Below are 16281 nucleotides of genomic sequence, written 5' to 3'. Positions count from 1 at the left end.
AAATATGCATCTATTCAAGGAGTTGGTATTTCCTCCACATTAGAAAACTCTCTCACATCCTATGTGGTTTTCTTCCCAGATATCAGGGGTCTGACCAGTGCCTCACAGCTGGAACAGTTGAACAAGCGATACTGGTACATTTGCCAGGATTTCACTGAATATAAATATACACATCAGCCGAACCGCTTTCCTGACCTCATGATGTGCTTACCTGAGATTCGCTATATTGCAGGTAACATTCTGGGTGCTGGCTTTCCAACCCTTCCTTGCTTCTCTTAGCTTGTGTGAAGAGGATGAGACAAGCAGTGTTTTCAGATCCTCATTCCAGGCCCAAGACCAACTGCATAAAAGCAGTGCTACCCTTGCCCTCGGTTTCAGTCCACGCTGTAACGAGAAGTGCAAGTTTTCTTTGTGGGGAGGAGGATCTCGCATTTCCTCAGCGCCTATGCTGTGCAGGGTACTTTGTGGCCTTTATCACTGAACCTCAGAGCAAGCTCTGCAAGACTGGTGGCTGGTGATATTATGGCTCAGAGTTTCTCAAATTAACTGTTTCTGGATTGTAAACTGTGAAAGGGTGGATTTTATGGTATGTGAATTAATTATATCTCAATTTTAAACATTAACTTTGTTTCATAGACTTGCCTGTAGGTTTTTAGGGGATCATTCATTTAAAGCAGTATTTTTAAAATAATCCTCAAATCCTGTATTTGTAAAGGAATTTTTGTTGTTGCTCTGTGGTCTTGACCCCTGCTGAGTTGGATATTTAAATAGGCCCACTGAGATGGAAAGGCCTGGCTTTGGTTGTCATTGCTGCTTACTTCATTGGTAGAGATTGTTGTCTGTAGTCGTCCAGCACTGACCAGGGTGCTCAGATGTGGAGCTCTAGACAGAGATTGCTCCTGTCACGTTCAGCAGTACAAGTTTGAAGGGAAAATTTTTCAGTTTGACAAAGGAATTTTTATTCTACTTTTTGGGCCCAGAGTAATCTACAGATGTGAACTGGAGCTCAGCTGTTAGAATTTTAAGGATGTTTGATATTTATGTCTCAGCATTTTCAAAGTGATATCCTACCCAATGAGATGTTCATCAGGCACTCCCTTCAGTAAACAGATTGGTGATCACCCCTCCCCACAGAGCGGGCTCCTCAGCCCTGGCAGCACTTGGGCTCACCCGGCAGCTTTAGAACATACCCGAACTTGGGTTACACCTCCAGAGAGCCCGATTCAATTGGTATGCGGGAGCTGGGCATCAGTATTTTTTAACGAACAGGTGACTCTCGGTTCATCAAGGAGAACCACATCCCAATATTTATTGTATACCAGGTGTACCAGTCAATAATGCGGATTTTTTTCAAAAGATGGAGTTACATATGTTGATATATATGTGATTTGATATGTATGCTATTTTGTTGTATTGACAATAAGCTTCAAAAATTCATATGCCTAATTTTCTGAAGGTGTTAACATCATAGATATTTTTACGCTTAAAAATGTCGAATTTCGTGCCAAAAAAAAGAGCACTTGCGGGAATTTTTAATTCATTACTTTATTTTGAAGAAAAGTGCTGCTGAAAGTTATCGTATACTTCGGGAAGCTTATGGTGAACATGCTCCATCTCCGTGGTCGGCAAACTGCGGCTCGCGAGCCACATGCAGCTCTTTGGCCCCTGGAGTGTGGCTCTTCCACAAAATACCACGGCTTGGGCGAGTCTATTTTAAGAAGTGGTGTTAGAAGAACTTTAAGTTTAAAAAATTTGGCTCTCAAAAGAAATTTCAGTCGTTGTACTGTTGATATTTGGCTCTGTTGACTAATGAGTTTGCCGACCACTGCTCCATCTCAAGATACTTGTGAACGCTGGTTTAAACGCTTTAAAAGTGATGATTTCGATGTGAAAGACAAAGAATGTCCAGGTCAACCAAAAAAGTTTGAAGACCAACAGTTACAAGCATTATTGGATGAAATGCATGTCAAACTCAAAACAACTTGCAGAAAGATTAAACGTTGCTCAGCAAACAATTTCCGATCATTTACAAGTGATGGGAAAGATTTTAAAGGAAGGAAAATGGGTGCCCCATCAACTGAACGAAAGACAAATGGAAAACCGAAAAGTCATCAGTAAAATGTTGCTTCAACGGCACAAAAGAAAGTCTTTTTTTGCATTGAATTGTGACTGGCCATGAAAAGTGGATTTATTTTGAGAATCCCAAACTCACAAAATCATGGGTTGATCCAGGTCAACCATCAACATCGACTGCAAAGCCAAATTGCTTCGGAAAGAAGACAATGCTCTGTGTTTGGTGGGATCAGGAAGGTGTGGTGTATTATGAACTTCTAAAACCAGGTGAAACCGTTAATACTGATCGCTACTGACAACAAATAATCAATTTGAACCATGCTTTGATCGTGAAATGACCAGAATGTTCCAGAAGACACGGCAAAGTAATTTTGCTTCATGATGACGCACCATCACACACTTCAAAACCAGTTAAAGACACATTAAAAGATCTTGCCTGGGAAGTATTAACCCACCAGCCGTATTCACCAGACTTTGCTCCTTCTTCAGATTACCACTTGTTCCGATCGATGGCACACGCACTTTCTGAGCAGCACTTCAAAACGTACTAAAAAGTGGAAAATTGGGTCTCTGAATGGTTTGCCTCAAAACAAGAAAAGTTCTATTGGGACAGTATCCACAAATTACCTGAAGGATGGAGGAAATGTGTAGCTAGCGATGGATATTACTTTGAATAAAGCACTTTTGATGTTTCTCTTGAAATTATCATGTTTTCTTTGATTACAGAATCCGCATTATTAACTGGTACACCTTGTACATTAGCACACCGAGTGCTCTGAGAAGGCCTCCAGTAAAGAAACCTGTAGGTCCTTTTTAACCATGGATTTCTCAGTACTTTTACTGACCCATTATACTACTCTGATGAGCAATTTTTATAGAATGATAAATCATCCATCAGGAAAAAGAGAAAACAGGATATAAGTTTCTCGTATTTTGGCTTTAAGAGGACATCTAGGAATCCCTCTCAGTTTCAGATTCCTCATCTGTAAAATAGGGATAAAAGGTAATATCTATCGCACCGAGATAGCGTGAAAATTAAGTGATATGATGCATTTAAACACCTGGCGCAGAGTAAATATTCCCTGGATAATAACATAATTATAACTTTCACCTCTGGCCCTAAAGTGGGCCTGGGTATCAGGACGTTAGCCAGTCTGTGTCTTTGTGATACTCGTACTTTCCTTGCCGCAGTCATTCAAAAAGGCCACCTCTGCTCTTCAGCCCAACTGGAGGGACATGCTCTTCTACTAGCGGCCACTGCTAACTCTTCTTTTCCCACTTTGTCCCCAGGAAAAATGGTGAATGTGCCCTTGGAGCAGCTGCCCCTCCTCTTTAAGGTGGTGCTGCATTCCTGCAAGACAAGTGTGAGCAAGGAGTGAGCTGTTCCCATGCCCCTCCTCAGGCCAGCCACAAAGCCTTGGGTGGGCGGGACAGGCTCCAGAAGAAAGAGCCAGAGAGACCAAGGTGGAGGCTATGGGGGCAGCAGCGTTCCGGTTGCCTCCATAGCAAGAAGAGTGTTTGTTTGTTTGTCTGTTTTTTTAAGCTCATTTTTCTATATATTTATTTCACGACAGAGTTGAATGTATGGCCTTCAACATGATGCACATGCTTTTGTGTGAATGCAGCCGATGCATTTCCTTGCAGTTTACAGAATGTGAAGATGTTTAATGTGACAGTGTTGTCATTGTTTAGAGATAGTTCTTTTGTATTTTGAGGGAGGGAGGGATGGGCTGAGATGACTATTTCCATAATGTTGACAAAGACGACTACCTCAGTGGAAAGGGAGGGGTGTGACCATGCCTCCCTTTTCCACATGTTCTCAGCAGACTCGTGCATTTGTCTGTCAGAGAGCAAACTGCCTTTTTTTAGCCACAGAATTGCCAGGTGAAAGCACACACCATAAAAGGGCAAAGTGGTGCCAGGAGGTTCTCTGAGCAAAGGGGGGGACCGAGGCAGGAGAGGAGGCTGTAGAATATCTCTTTCCTTTGGAAAGCATGACAATTGAGAGTGGGGCACAGCAACCAAACCTTAAGTTAGGTGTCCTCCCTCCACCCAAGGCCTCAGGGCGAAGGGTTTCTGCTCTCACACCATGCTGTGGGCCTCCCCGCCATCTGACCCACCACTGCCACTGCTGACTTCACCCAAGCAAAGTCCTGGCAATCACGTCATCCTTTGGACTTGCCTGCCAGCTTCGCTGGGACTCCCAGCTACCTAGCTTCCTTACCTGGATCTACCAAGGCCTACCTTCTTCGACTCCTTGCCTCTCCCTTACACATTTGACTTCCTATTGGCCCTCTGGAAAAAACAGCTAAGCAGAATGTCATGCTCTGAATCCTGGTGCCCACTACTGGTCCATTTTCCTGTCACCTTGCTTTCTTCAAGGGGTAGTGGAACAAGTCCACACTGCTAAAAGTATAAACACTCCTCCTTTGGAGTCCTCTGTTTCTCCCCCCATCCCATCCTTTCCCACCCCAGGACTGAATCCAAAACCTGCAGTCTCTTTTTTAAACAGTGGCGGGCCATTCATCCACCAGAATTTTTGCCCTTCCATTCCACTCCAAGTTCTCATCTCTCCAGAATGAGACCAGGATTCCTCAACAGAGAGCCCAAGGCCCAGAGTGGCCCAGCTGACCGAGGCCTGGAGGGGAAGGGGGGCTTTAAACTACCTCATGTTCCTAAGGGCCTGGCTGTCCCCTCCAGATTATGGCCGGGGCCCCTTATTCTTTCACTACCTGCCCCACCTAGTCCCAGGAAGTGTTCCTTCCCCTCTTGGCTTTGGCCAGCAGCCACACCATATCTGTTGGAACTCTTTCAGGTGCTTTTCTCTTCTCTGCCTTCCCACAGCAATTGTCCCTGCCTCCACCCGGGGACCTCGCACAGCCGATGCAGCAGACTGACTGCCGAGAGGGGTGCATCCCTGGGTGGGCTTGCAGGGCCTCCTGTACCTCCTTTTGCCTGTGTAGTCAAAGGCCATTTGCTCTCTTCCCAGCTCAGCCTCGCAAACTTGCCTGGCGGGCCACCACATCGGGAGCAGCCGGGCAGTCTACGTCGGATTGTAATTTTTCTTTCCAGTGAAATGTTACGGGTACCCAGCCGAGGGATGACTTTGTCCTTTGATGGATCTAAAACTCAGAGCATTACTCCTCAAAGCCCTTTCCCTGACTGCTCTGAGAAAGAAAGAAAATGTGTTCCTCAGGAAAAGCTCTGATCAGAATGTTTTCACATGTCAATGGGAAGATGTGTGTGTGTGTGTGTGTGTGTATCTGTTTATTTCTCAGTTCACAATATTTTTGTTTCCCCATGTTTTATTTAACCAACTAGATCACATTATTTGGCTACAGGTCAGACTCTGAGCTGCTTTTGTCAACGTAGGGAGGAGACACATATCCAACACCCCCTTCTCCAAGATGGCTGCTGTGTGCAGCTTCTTTCTTTGCTTAGACCCCCATCTGTCAAGTTATTATTATTTTTTGAAATGGCTTTTCTTTAAAATTAAGAATTTTACCAGTTGGTTGGGTATCAAAGGAAATTACTCTCTGATGAGGGAAGAACATGTCTCTCCAATAATGCAGCATTAAACAGAGCAAGTTGTTAATTTGTGGAGTGGGGGAAAGGTTCTGCAAGTTGCCATTGTACAAATCCATTTTTACAAATGTTTGCAGCAGATTCCACAGAACAAAGAGCCCATTCATTGCCGAGTGCCCTGCAGAATCTCTGAGCCAAGTGGCCGTGTGTTCTGAGCCAGAGCCTGACCTGTGGACCGCCTTTAATGTCTTCTGCACCCAGTCCTTTTGTGATGTGGGCTTTTTTAAACAGGGTAAAATTAATGTGCTGCATTGCAAACTCAGGTATGATGAGGAGATGGTAGGAGTGTAGCTAGCAGCGTGGAGACGTTAGGTCAGCCACTAAATGTATTTGTAAATTTGGTTTGAAGGACACAGAGAAAGGTTGGAGGGGGGTTTGTTGTGTTTGTATTTTTGCCTTTCTTCCCATAATTTTTGGTTAACAGGTAGCCTTTTTGCTAGTGGAAGAAGAAAAAGTTGTGTGTATGGTCTCTTAATTCCCCTCTCTTCTGTCCTCTCTCTGATCCCCTGCCACCAACAGCACTCATTTTAAGTGAGAATTTTTCCACCTAAAAAATGACCCTGAAAGCTGCGTGGTCAAGGAGATCCCACCTCCTTGCATTGCATTGAAACACGGCTTTCCCCTTCCCTTCCCTTTCAATGCTTTCTTGACCCAAGACGAAATTTGGAATCTTGGAACTTCGCCTACAACTCAAGTTCTCCGGCTCCTTTGTAGGCTTTGGAGTCTTTCACAAGGTTTGGTGGTCTTGACTTAAGTCTGGAGAAACTTCCCAGAACCTGGCTCAAAGCACTCCACCTGGCTCAGAAGGACAGCCCCAGCCCCATGCCCAGCCCAGGAGGGAGGTGGCTGAGCCTGTGGGGATGGAAAGCAGCAGCAGGAACCTTCCTGTCCTGTTCTCGGAGCCAGAGGAGGGGGAGAGGGAACCGAGGGGCTCCATGGCATGCAGACAGCCACCCACTCCACACCAGCCTGCTCTCACCTGCCACCCCTTCTCAGGGAAGTGAGGACCTGCCGTGGCCACTGTGTCACCAGGTCCTTAAATCTGGGGCTCTCTGAGCTAGCTGCCTTGCTCTGCTACCTATTTCTTACTTTAGTTTGTTTGTTCTTGATTTCCTGGGGAGTGGGACAGATGGAGACAGACAAGCCCAGCGTGGGCAACATCTCCCTCATGTCCAAGGTTGGCCAAAGTAAAGGGACCCTGGCCTCCCAGCAGGGCAGGAAGTTGAGCAGTAGTTCCAAATCTTTAGCTCTGGGCCCCTGGTCTGTGTCTTTTTTCTTTGTTGCTTTTTAAAATTTTGCAGTTGTGTTAAGAAATCCACTCTTTCAGACCAGCTCTTTTATTTTCTTTATTGATTTTTTTTAAAGTAAAAAAAAAACAAAAACAAAAAAACCCTCAAAAACAAAAAACTAAACAAAAAAAACAAACACTACTCTTTCCCCCAATTGACCCATGAGTGCTCCCCTGCACCCCCCTCTGCCTTTGCAGTTGATAATTTCCTCCCTTTTTCCTCGGCTTGAAGCATCTATGTCCAGTGTCTGTGAAACGATGTTTTATCTGTGTCTCAGGATGAGAAACGGCAGTCATTCCACCAGATGCTGGAAACTGGTTAGCCTTGAGACAAGGGTTTCTAGGGCCACAGCTCAGGGATGTGTATTTAATTACAGGGTCCCCAGAAACCCCTCTCTTGGCTGCCACGGACAGCAGCTTCTTTTCTGGGCTTGGGGGCCAGACCTGGACTGCTTCCTCAGAGGCAGGAGCCCACGAGCACACTGAGTCAGAGCGAGCTGGGCTTGCTCTGGCTGTGCCTGGGCTATCTCGAGGCCTGAAGACTCTGGCTGTCCTGGAACACGAGCCACGGGCCCTGCTCTGCCCGTCTGGTCCCTGTCTGGCCTGCCCCCTCAGGATCTGCAGCCCTAAATGGGCCGCAGCCCACTCAGGACTCGACTGCAGGCTCAGGGAAGCTGTGAGTCAGGCCAGAGCCTGCTCCAAGCCCAAGAAAAAAAGCTGTGTTTCTGGTGGAGGCTGGTCTGCCAAGTCCTGAAGCCAGCCTTGCCAGCATGGCCAATCTGTCACCAGGTCGTTTTTGCCCTTGGGTGAGCATTATTTTCTTTCTCTGAAATGTTTATAAGGTGATAATGTTGTTGACTCAAATTTCCATGAAAAAGAAAAAAAAAATACTACCTCTTAAGTGACATCCTGGTCGATTCCTCTCCGAGAAGTCCTGTGGGAAAAGAATACTGTAGCTCCTGCTCTGTTTACATGTTTCTATCGGGAGAGAAACCCTGCCTGCCCTGGGGTGTTGGTGTTTTTGTCTGTGTTGCCATCCCAGGCCTGCGATAGGGGCTGTGGGTGCGTTGTAATGTCTGGGCCGAGTGTAGGGAGTCCTTCACACCTGCCCAGCCAGGACCAGCCACCCCCTTGAAGAGGCCTCCGTTTCCTTTCTACGATCCAGGGCACAGGAAGCACCACCCTACCGCCAGGCTCTGGTGGCACGGGCACCCACAAGCCGACTCCTGGGCTACCTATCCAAGGTCCACCTCTACCCACAGTCCGTGTAGGAATCAAGTAAACGGGATGTCTCTGAGCCCTTGTCCCCAAAGGGCCGGCCAAGGGCTGCCTGCCAGCCTGGCTCCGTCAGCCCTGCATGACCAAATGATAGTCGGGCTCTGCAAGGCTACCCAGGCCCTCTGCTACCTCCCACCCTGCCAGCTGGCAAGGGATGGGCCCTTTTCTGTGAATTGACTACCTGTGGAAATGTGACCAATTAGTGTGAAATGCATGTCTAGAAAATGTTAGGTACTGTATTTGAACCAATAAATGTGAATCCTGCACATGGCATCTGTCTGTGAAGCTTGTCTAGGGTTCTGGGGAGGGATGATGGGGTGTCCTAAGGAGCTGGCTCATGCCTTCACATCGAGTTCCTGCTTGTCGCTGACACCCACCCTATTGCTAAGGGTCTGGTAGGGGGATGTCACTTAGAACTGCTTGAATTCATGAACCAGCACTGACCGAGGTGTCTGCTCTGTGCCTGGCACTGTTGGGACTCTTCACAAACCTGAATTTCCTTGAACTTACAGGATTATCATCTGTTTGATAAGTGAAGAAGCTAAGGTAAGTGAGGTGAAGGGACTCATCTAAGGCCACCCAGCCAGAAGGGGCACAGCTAGAGGAACTGAGTCTCGTGGGAGAGGCAGGCACAGCCCTTTGTAGTAGAGTGGGCTCAGGTGTGATCGAGGGTGATCACGGGGCTGTAATGGCCGAGCAGAGGGAGTGGTTCTGCTCAAAGGGGCTTCTTCAGGCGAGTACTGAAGGTGGGCCTTGAAGCAAGTCACCAGACAGAGGAGGCCCAGCTACGAATCAGAAAAATATGGGCTATTCAGGTATAACAAGGGATTGCCGGGCAGGAATGGTGGCAAATGGGAGGGATTAGCAAGAGTTGAAGCTGGCGAGTTCCTTGGGACGTTGAATGCCACATTCAGGAGTTTGGGGAAGGAGAGCCAGAGACTAGGTCCAGGGAAGAGCTGCATCTCAGATAGCAGTGTGCTGGTGGGTGGCCTGCCTAGTGTATCACGGTGGTCCACCGATGAATGCCTATCCTGCCAGACAATAGATAAGGTTTTTCTGGAACTGAGGAAATGGGGGCTTTGGGAGGTCAAGGGATGTGCCCTAAGTCATACAGGAAGGGTCAGGGTCTGGACTTGAACCCAGATCTTGCCATCTCGAAAGCCCGACTGTCCTGTAATCTTGCTGTTCATATGATCAGAGAAGGGCCCGGCTTGGGCTGGGAGTTCTAGGGAGACAAATGGGAAAGACAGGTTCCTCGGTTTGGGAAGATAAAAGCTGAGGAGAGTCTGATCAAAGCCCATTAATCCACATGTGTGAGATGAGGGGAAGCCCAGCTGCCTTCCCGTGCCTCAGCCTCCTCCAGCACAAGGGACCAGAGAGCCCTTGAGGTTTGAAAGAGGTGGTTTTAGAACAAAAGAAGCGCTGCAGAACTAATTAATAGACTGTTCCGTGCCCCATAGAAGGGACAGATAAGGCAGAGATGCGAGGAGAAGAGCATGTCTGCTGGCCGGCTGTTGTGTGCCGGGCAGGGGTGCTTTACCTGCACTGTCTCCTGTAATGCTCAGAACCACTTTGCAAGGGAAGCGCTCAGCCCCATTTTACGCTAAGCAAGCTAAGGCTCGAGGAAATGAAGCCATCGGCCTAGGATGACATGAGTACATGGCAGAACTGGCTTTCGAATCCAGGTCTATCTGATACCAAAGTTACAACAGGCTTCCTCCCTGCTCAGCCTTAGCAATTCAATAGTGCTGAATATGAATGTCTGGGGTTTGTAACAAAGCTCAGTAATGGCCTTTGGTTGAACTTTTTGCTATTAACCCAATAAACAAAACTTAATAAAGGATTAATTTCTGTAAGAGGTGAAAGAACAGACCCGACCAAATTGATGTGAAAAGCAGGGCTGTCCCAGATATAAGAAGAATGCTATAGACGCCAAATCCCTGTGGTTTCTCAGAACATAACTACCCACAAGGTGGCCCCATGGGAAAAGAATAGGCGTTCTGTTGCCAAAAATCGGGGAAATACTGCCCCTACTCATCTTTCTCCAATTCCCAACTTTCGTTGGCATATTAAAGGCTCTGGGAAGTCCTGCCTGAAGAAAATTAATTTGGGTCTACCCAGAAGGATTTGGGCATGCGACATTTTTTCCTCCTGTTAAAATTGTTGGGACAGTATTCCATGGAGGACACTGCTCTAAATTTATAAACTGCTACTAACTGATGCTGAGGTTTGGGGTTCCTTGAGTGCCAGGCGATAGTCTGGAAGTAAAGAAGAAGAACGGAATTTACATTCAGAGCAAGGCTAAGCACTGTGCCAGCATTTCCTGTGCATTCGATCACTGATTCCTCAAAGCCATCCTCTGAGGTTGGTGCTATAATGATCCAGTTCATCGATAAGGAGACCAAGGCCCAGAAAGGGTAATTAGTCTAAGGTATAGAGCTTGTATGTAACCTCAGGAATGAACATAAACCAGTACTGATTGAGTGCTGAGATCCTTCTTCATAAGCAAACCCTCTGAGGTAAGATCATCTCTGTGTAACTGGAGAGGAGACAGCTTCGTCCAGGTTATGTAAGTCTGAAGCCAGGACCCCCCAGAAGTGGTGGCAGGGGATGGTGCAGGGACCAGGGTGGGTGTGGCTCCCCAAAGCCCTCCCAGGGGTCATTTCCCTCAGGCAGCTTGTGTGACAGCAGGCACATCAAGCAGGAGTCTCCCGTCTCTTCTAATTCCAGCTCTTCCCCTCACCAGCTGTATGTGGCCTTGACCCAGATAGATGACTCTCCGATCCTCACTTTCCCTGTCAGATAAATGGAAGTGGCGGTGCCTGTGGCTTAGGGGTTTAAGGACTCACTGAGGCTGGTTCAAAGTTGGGGCTCAATGCAGTCAATCCATGAAAGGAAGCAGTGTGAGGGGGAGCCGCAGCCCCTCACACCCCGGTAGCAGAGCCAGAAGCCACCTCTCTAGCTTGGCCTGGCTGCCCATCAGGGGTGTAGCTCCACCTAAAATCAGCCTCTCTGAGATCCTGTGGCAAAAGTGCCCAACTGTCAGACCCAGGGCTCTTGGAGTCTTGTTCCCTTGGCAACAAGTCTCACCATGGAGACCACAGCCCCATCCTTGCCCTCCCTGCAAGCTCCCTCTCCACAGACCTTCCCTGTTCAACACCTAATCCTAGGAGCCATGTAGGGATGGAGGGAAGCTCCAAGGAGGCCCTTCCTCAAGTGAGGAGTTGGACTAACAGCCAGCAAGAGAGGCAAAGGGAACTCCCATTTTTTAGGTCCACGTGATGCCTGGCGAGGTTCTGAAGAGTCTACATATGTGATCTCATTTAGCTTGAAAGCCAGGCACTCGCCCTATTTTGTAGAAGTGGAAACCAAGGCTCAAGGAGGCAAGATGGACCAGCCAGTCTCACGGCTGGTCAGTGTTAGGGCGGAGACTGGAATGCAGGGTTTCTGACTCGGGAACCCCTGCTTTCTCTCTAACTCTCCACCTGCCTCAGTCTGAGGACTGGAGAGTTGGGTGAATCCCTGCACCCCAGGCCTCGGCTGGTAGCACAAGCAGCAGCGAGCAGCCCTGTGAGGTTCGGACTGGGCCTGGCAGCAGCAGCCCCAGCAGAGGAACTGCACTATTTTAAGCCAGGGCCAGCGGGCCCCATGTGGGCACAGGGAGGGTGGCCTCGGGCCAGCTTCCCGGAAGTCGTCATGGCCTCCCTCCTCTCCCCTGAGCAGCTTCACTTCCCAACAAACAGGAAGGAGGCCCTCAGGCCTGGAGACCTCCAGCCCCAGCTTTCTTCTCCTACCCTACCCCCCAGTCTTCTCTACTATACTGGGGAGGAGACCCCCAGCCCCACACCCTGATCAATGCCCATTATCTGGGCTGACTTAGTAGTTCAGGGGTCTGAGGGTCTGGACTTCTGCTGCTTGGGCCGCCCCAGTTCATCCATTGTAAGTCTAAGTCCCTTGCCCAGGCCCTCAGCCCCGGCCCACAGCCTGATTTCTCACCTACATTCCCATTGAGGGAAGCCACTAGGGGCCAGAAGGAAGAGCAGAGATGGCCCCAGTGGTCCCATGCAAGGAAGAGAGAGGGAGGGAGAGAGAGAGAGAGAAGAGGGGAGTGGAGAGGAGAAGAGAAGAGACTGAAACAGAAACAAGCTGGGACCTTCCCAGAGAAAGACAGGCAGACACAGTGAAAGACAGATTCATTGTGGCACAGACAAAATCAGAGAGATGCTCAGAGGCAAAAGCAGAGAGAGAAGCAAAGACATGGCTGCGAAGGGCTAGGTCCAAGAGGGCAGTGCGTGGCTCTGAGATTGCTCCTGACCACCCCCAAGTACAGGCCCTGTCTCAGCTGTGGGGGGCCCACCGGCTGCGTGGCTGGAGAGGAATGTGGGGAGCAAGGCTGGGTCACCCCTTGAGGGCCGAGCGTGTGCGCTGTGAGATAAACCACCCCAGGAAGGGGGCCCAGCTGCGGCTGCATGCTCCAGGAGCATGGCGGAGAGGCCCAGGCCCAAGGCTGCAGCCCAGCCCACCAGACACCCAGTCCCTGCATCTACTCCTGAGGGTCTCCACCTGCTCTTATTCTAGAAGGTCCCAGGTACCTCAGCCCAGCCCTTGAGGACATGCAGGTTCTGCAAGTGTCCTGTTCATAGAAGAGCCAGCTGGGTCCCCGCTGCTGCTCTGGCTGCAGCCCTGGCTCAGGGGAGGGGCCAGGCTCACCCAGCTGACCAGGCAGAGCAGGGCGAGCGGGGTGCAGCAGCTGTGCGCAGACTGGGCTGGCCCCAAGTGCACCCGCGTGCACAAGTGTGGATTGCATGTGCATGTGTCCCTGTACTTCCTCACATGTGGGTGTGCAAAGATGTTTGTGTCACCAGGTTGCCAGGAGCCCACTCTGCCTCCACAAGTCCCTGCTCTCAGGCTAGAGAAGTCCCCAAAGGTACCTGGTCTCCCACCCCCACCAGGTGGTCCAGCCCAGAGCGCCATGAGGCAGAGGGGGAAGAGCAAGCAGGTCTATTGCCGTCCCCCCTCCCCCGCCACCCCTCCCCACACCGCAGCTGAGGCTCCCGCTGGCCACGGCCTTGACCCGGCACTATGGACTTCTCTGACATTGGCATCGGATCTGAACATCTGGCAGCAGGCTGATAAGGGGTGCAGCGGAAACAGCCTCTGCTGCTGCCAGCAGCCCCACCCCCTCTGCTGCCCTGTGAGGGGTCTCCACATCCACACTCCCTGGGCTTCCAGCTTTGGGCCCTGCCCCTCTTTTCTCATTCTCTGCCTCAGTGTCACTATGTCTCTGTCTCTCTCTCTGTCCCCCCATTTCTTCTCCCTGTCTGAATTTCTCTCTCATTCCTTCTCTTTCTCTCCCTCCTCTTTCTCTTCTCTCCCTTCTCTCTCTCCCTTCTCTCTCTCTCTCTCTCTCTCTTTCCCCCCGCCCCCATCTCTGGGTCTGTTATGCCTCATTCCTCTAGGGCTCTTTTTCTGTCTGTCTTTCATTCCTCTCCATTTCAGTTTCTGGGTCTCGGATCTATTTGTTTCTTGTTCCACCTCCAGGAAACAGGCCTGGCACTTTGGGAAAGTCCCCACTTAGAAGAAAGACCCTGGGCTTTGTTTGCTTGGGGAGGGAGGGGTCAGGACTACACCACTTCTCCTTCCCCTCCGGGTGGGTCTCATGGCCTGGGACCCCCTGGGCTGGAGCTTGGAGGAAAGGACAAACAGGCCACCCAGCTGTGGCTGAGCGGAGAGCACTCTGAGTCAGCAAGCCCAGCTCTGGACGGCCAGGCCTGGACTTGAATCCGGTTCCATCCCAACCTTGCTCTGTGACTTTGGGAAGATACCTGTCTCTCTGAGCCTGAGTTTCCTCACCTCCCACATGCTGCTGCTCATGGGAGGCGAGGGGGAAATACCACCTACTTCCCAGGATGGTGGACAGGGTTCGAGACTGACCAAAGGTGTGGACTGGTTAGTAGGAGTCCCAGCACGCAGGGCCTTGCCATTCATTCTCAGCATGCCTCATCCTTAAGGGGGGCTCAGAGGAAGACGGTGTCGATAAACATATCCAGGGTGATCAGGGGTGAGGCGTGTCCAGCCCGGGTGGTGGCAAGTGACAGCTGACGGCCTACAGAGAAGGCGACTGGCCAGGAGGAGGCAGGCAGCAGAACTCCACACCTCAGGCAGCATGGGGGGCCTTTGGTGCAGAGGGGAGCAGTCTGTCAAACGCTCAGTGCTGCTTGCTTGCTCTGTGCTGGCTGCTGTCGCACAGGGGAAATCAGCGCTGGACATCTCCGTGAGGGTTCCCCAGGCTGGGGTGAGCACTCCATCCCAGAAGGACCAACGGTGTCGAGGGTGAGGGTGCAATCTCAGACTCGACAGAGAAAGGGGCCCTGAGGATAGACGGCCGGTCCTTCAGCTTGTTGTTGGTTTGTGGTTTGCTAACATTTAATGAGAGAAACAGCATCCAGGCAGCCGCTGTGTACGTTACATGTATTGTCTCATTTTTGTTCCCATTTTATGGAGAGAACATGAGACCCAGAGGGGGGAGTGACTGATCCCGGGTCACACGGCTAGAAAATGGCAGAACTGGCATTTATTCGGAGTCTTCGCCACTAGCCCCTTGTCAGTTTTGCTTCTTGGGGCTCAGTGCCTCACCAGGAGATTGGCAAAGCCAGGCTGGCTCTTTCCACGGCACCATGGTGTTGAAAGAGCCTGTGTGTCCTGTTTAACAAGGAAGGGAAAGTGGTCCCCGCCTCACAAAGTCTTCCATTCAAAGAGGTGCAGAGGGCCTTGGCTGCTGCTTGTTACATGTATGTGACATGTTGGTCATAGGGTGTTTCTGGAATATTTCTATTTATTTATTTCCATCCTCACCCAGGGATGTGTTTATTGATTTTTTTTAGAGAGAGGAAAGGGGGAGTGGGGAGAGAAACACCATCAGTTACTTGCCATACACGTCCCAACCAGGAATCAAACCCGAAACCTTAAGCCTGTGGCTGGGACTCGAACTTCTAGTGCACAGGACGACGCTCCAAGCAACTGAGCCACCCGGCCAGGGCGAGATATTTCCTTTGTAAATTCAGAGGATGAGTGGTATTAATCCAGAAACAAAATCATTGCATTAAAAGGGGAAGACTAGTTAGGTCCAGGCATATGCAAGAGAAGTGCGTCTTGTAAGAACTTCTGAGAGTGAAAAATACATATTCAGACGTCATGAATGTTGGGAAATCAGTTGAATGTCATGTCGTAGGTGGGATTAGAATATACTAACTGGTAGAATCAGTTATGACAGCCAGTAAAATTCTTGTAAGTATTTTCAAAATAAAAATATCTTTTGAGTGGCACAATGAGGAAGACACACTCGGTTTTATTTTTATTTTTAAATATATTTTATTGATTTTTTACAGAGAGGAAGGGAGAGGGTCAGAGAGTCCGAAACATCGATGAGAGAGAGACATCGATCAGCTGCCTCCTGCACACGCCCCACTGGGGATGTGCCCGCAACCAAGATACATGCCCTTGACCAGAATGAACCTGGGACCCTTCAGTCCGCAGGCCGACGCTCTATCCACTGAGCAAAACCGGCTAGCACAGTGGTCGGCAAACTCATTAGTCAACAGAGCCAAATATCAACAGTACAACGATTGAAATTTCTTTTGAGAGCCAAATTTTTTTAAACTTAAACTTCTTCTAATGCCACTTCTTCAAAATAGACTCGCCCAGGCCGTGGTATTTTGTGGAAGAGCCACACTCAAGGGGCCAAAGGGCCGCATGTGGCTCGCGAGCCGCAGTTTGCCGACCACGGGGCTAGGGTGACACACTCGGTTTTAAATAGGGTTGCCTTCAATTACCCAGAAAAATCGTCTAGTCCCAAGCCAGGTAAGTGAGGTGCTCTGTGTGACTTGCCTGTTTCCTCAAGTGAAGGGTTCTCAACAGAGATTGCCAGCCCCGGAATGAATGGCTGGGAGGTAAATCCTCCAAGGACAGACTTCTTCCCTCTTCTTCCCTTTTCTCCGCTGATGGCACCTAACGTGCACCCAGTAAAAGTGAGGTGAAGGAACGCACAAAAGAGTGCG

At 49.6% G+C, this 16281-nt stretch overlaps 1 protein-coding gene across 2 annotated transcripts in view; it reads left to right on the top strand.

The window, feature by feature from the left end:
• The window catches only part of NR6A1 (nuclear receptor subfamily 6 group A member 1), a 171263-nt gene extending 167518 nt beyond the window's left edge, over nucleotides 1-3745 (top strand). For both annotated transcript variants that reach the window (XM_080669666.1, XM_080669665.1), the window contains exons 9-10: nucleotides 80-232; nucleotides 3364-3745. In XM_080669666.1, coding sequence (XP_080525792.1) covers nucleotides 80-232; nucleotides 3364-3452 — 242 coding nt within the window. In that variant the 3' untranslated portion in view covers nucleotides 3453-3745. The remainder of the gene's footprint in view (nucleotides 1-79; nucleotides 233-3363) is intronic.
• The last annotated feature ends 12536 nt before the right edge of the window (nucleotides 3746-16281 follow it).

The sequence above is a fragment of the Plecotus auritus genome (genome assembly GCF_963455305.1).
Source record: "Plecotus auritus genome assembly, chromosome: 5".
Taxonomy (NCBI): Eukaryota; Metazoa; Chordata; class Mammalia; order Chiroptera; family Vespertilionidae; genus Plecotus; species Plecotus auritus.
This window is presented reverse-complemented; position numbering and strand designations above follow the sequence as displayed.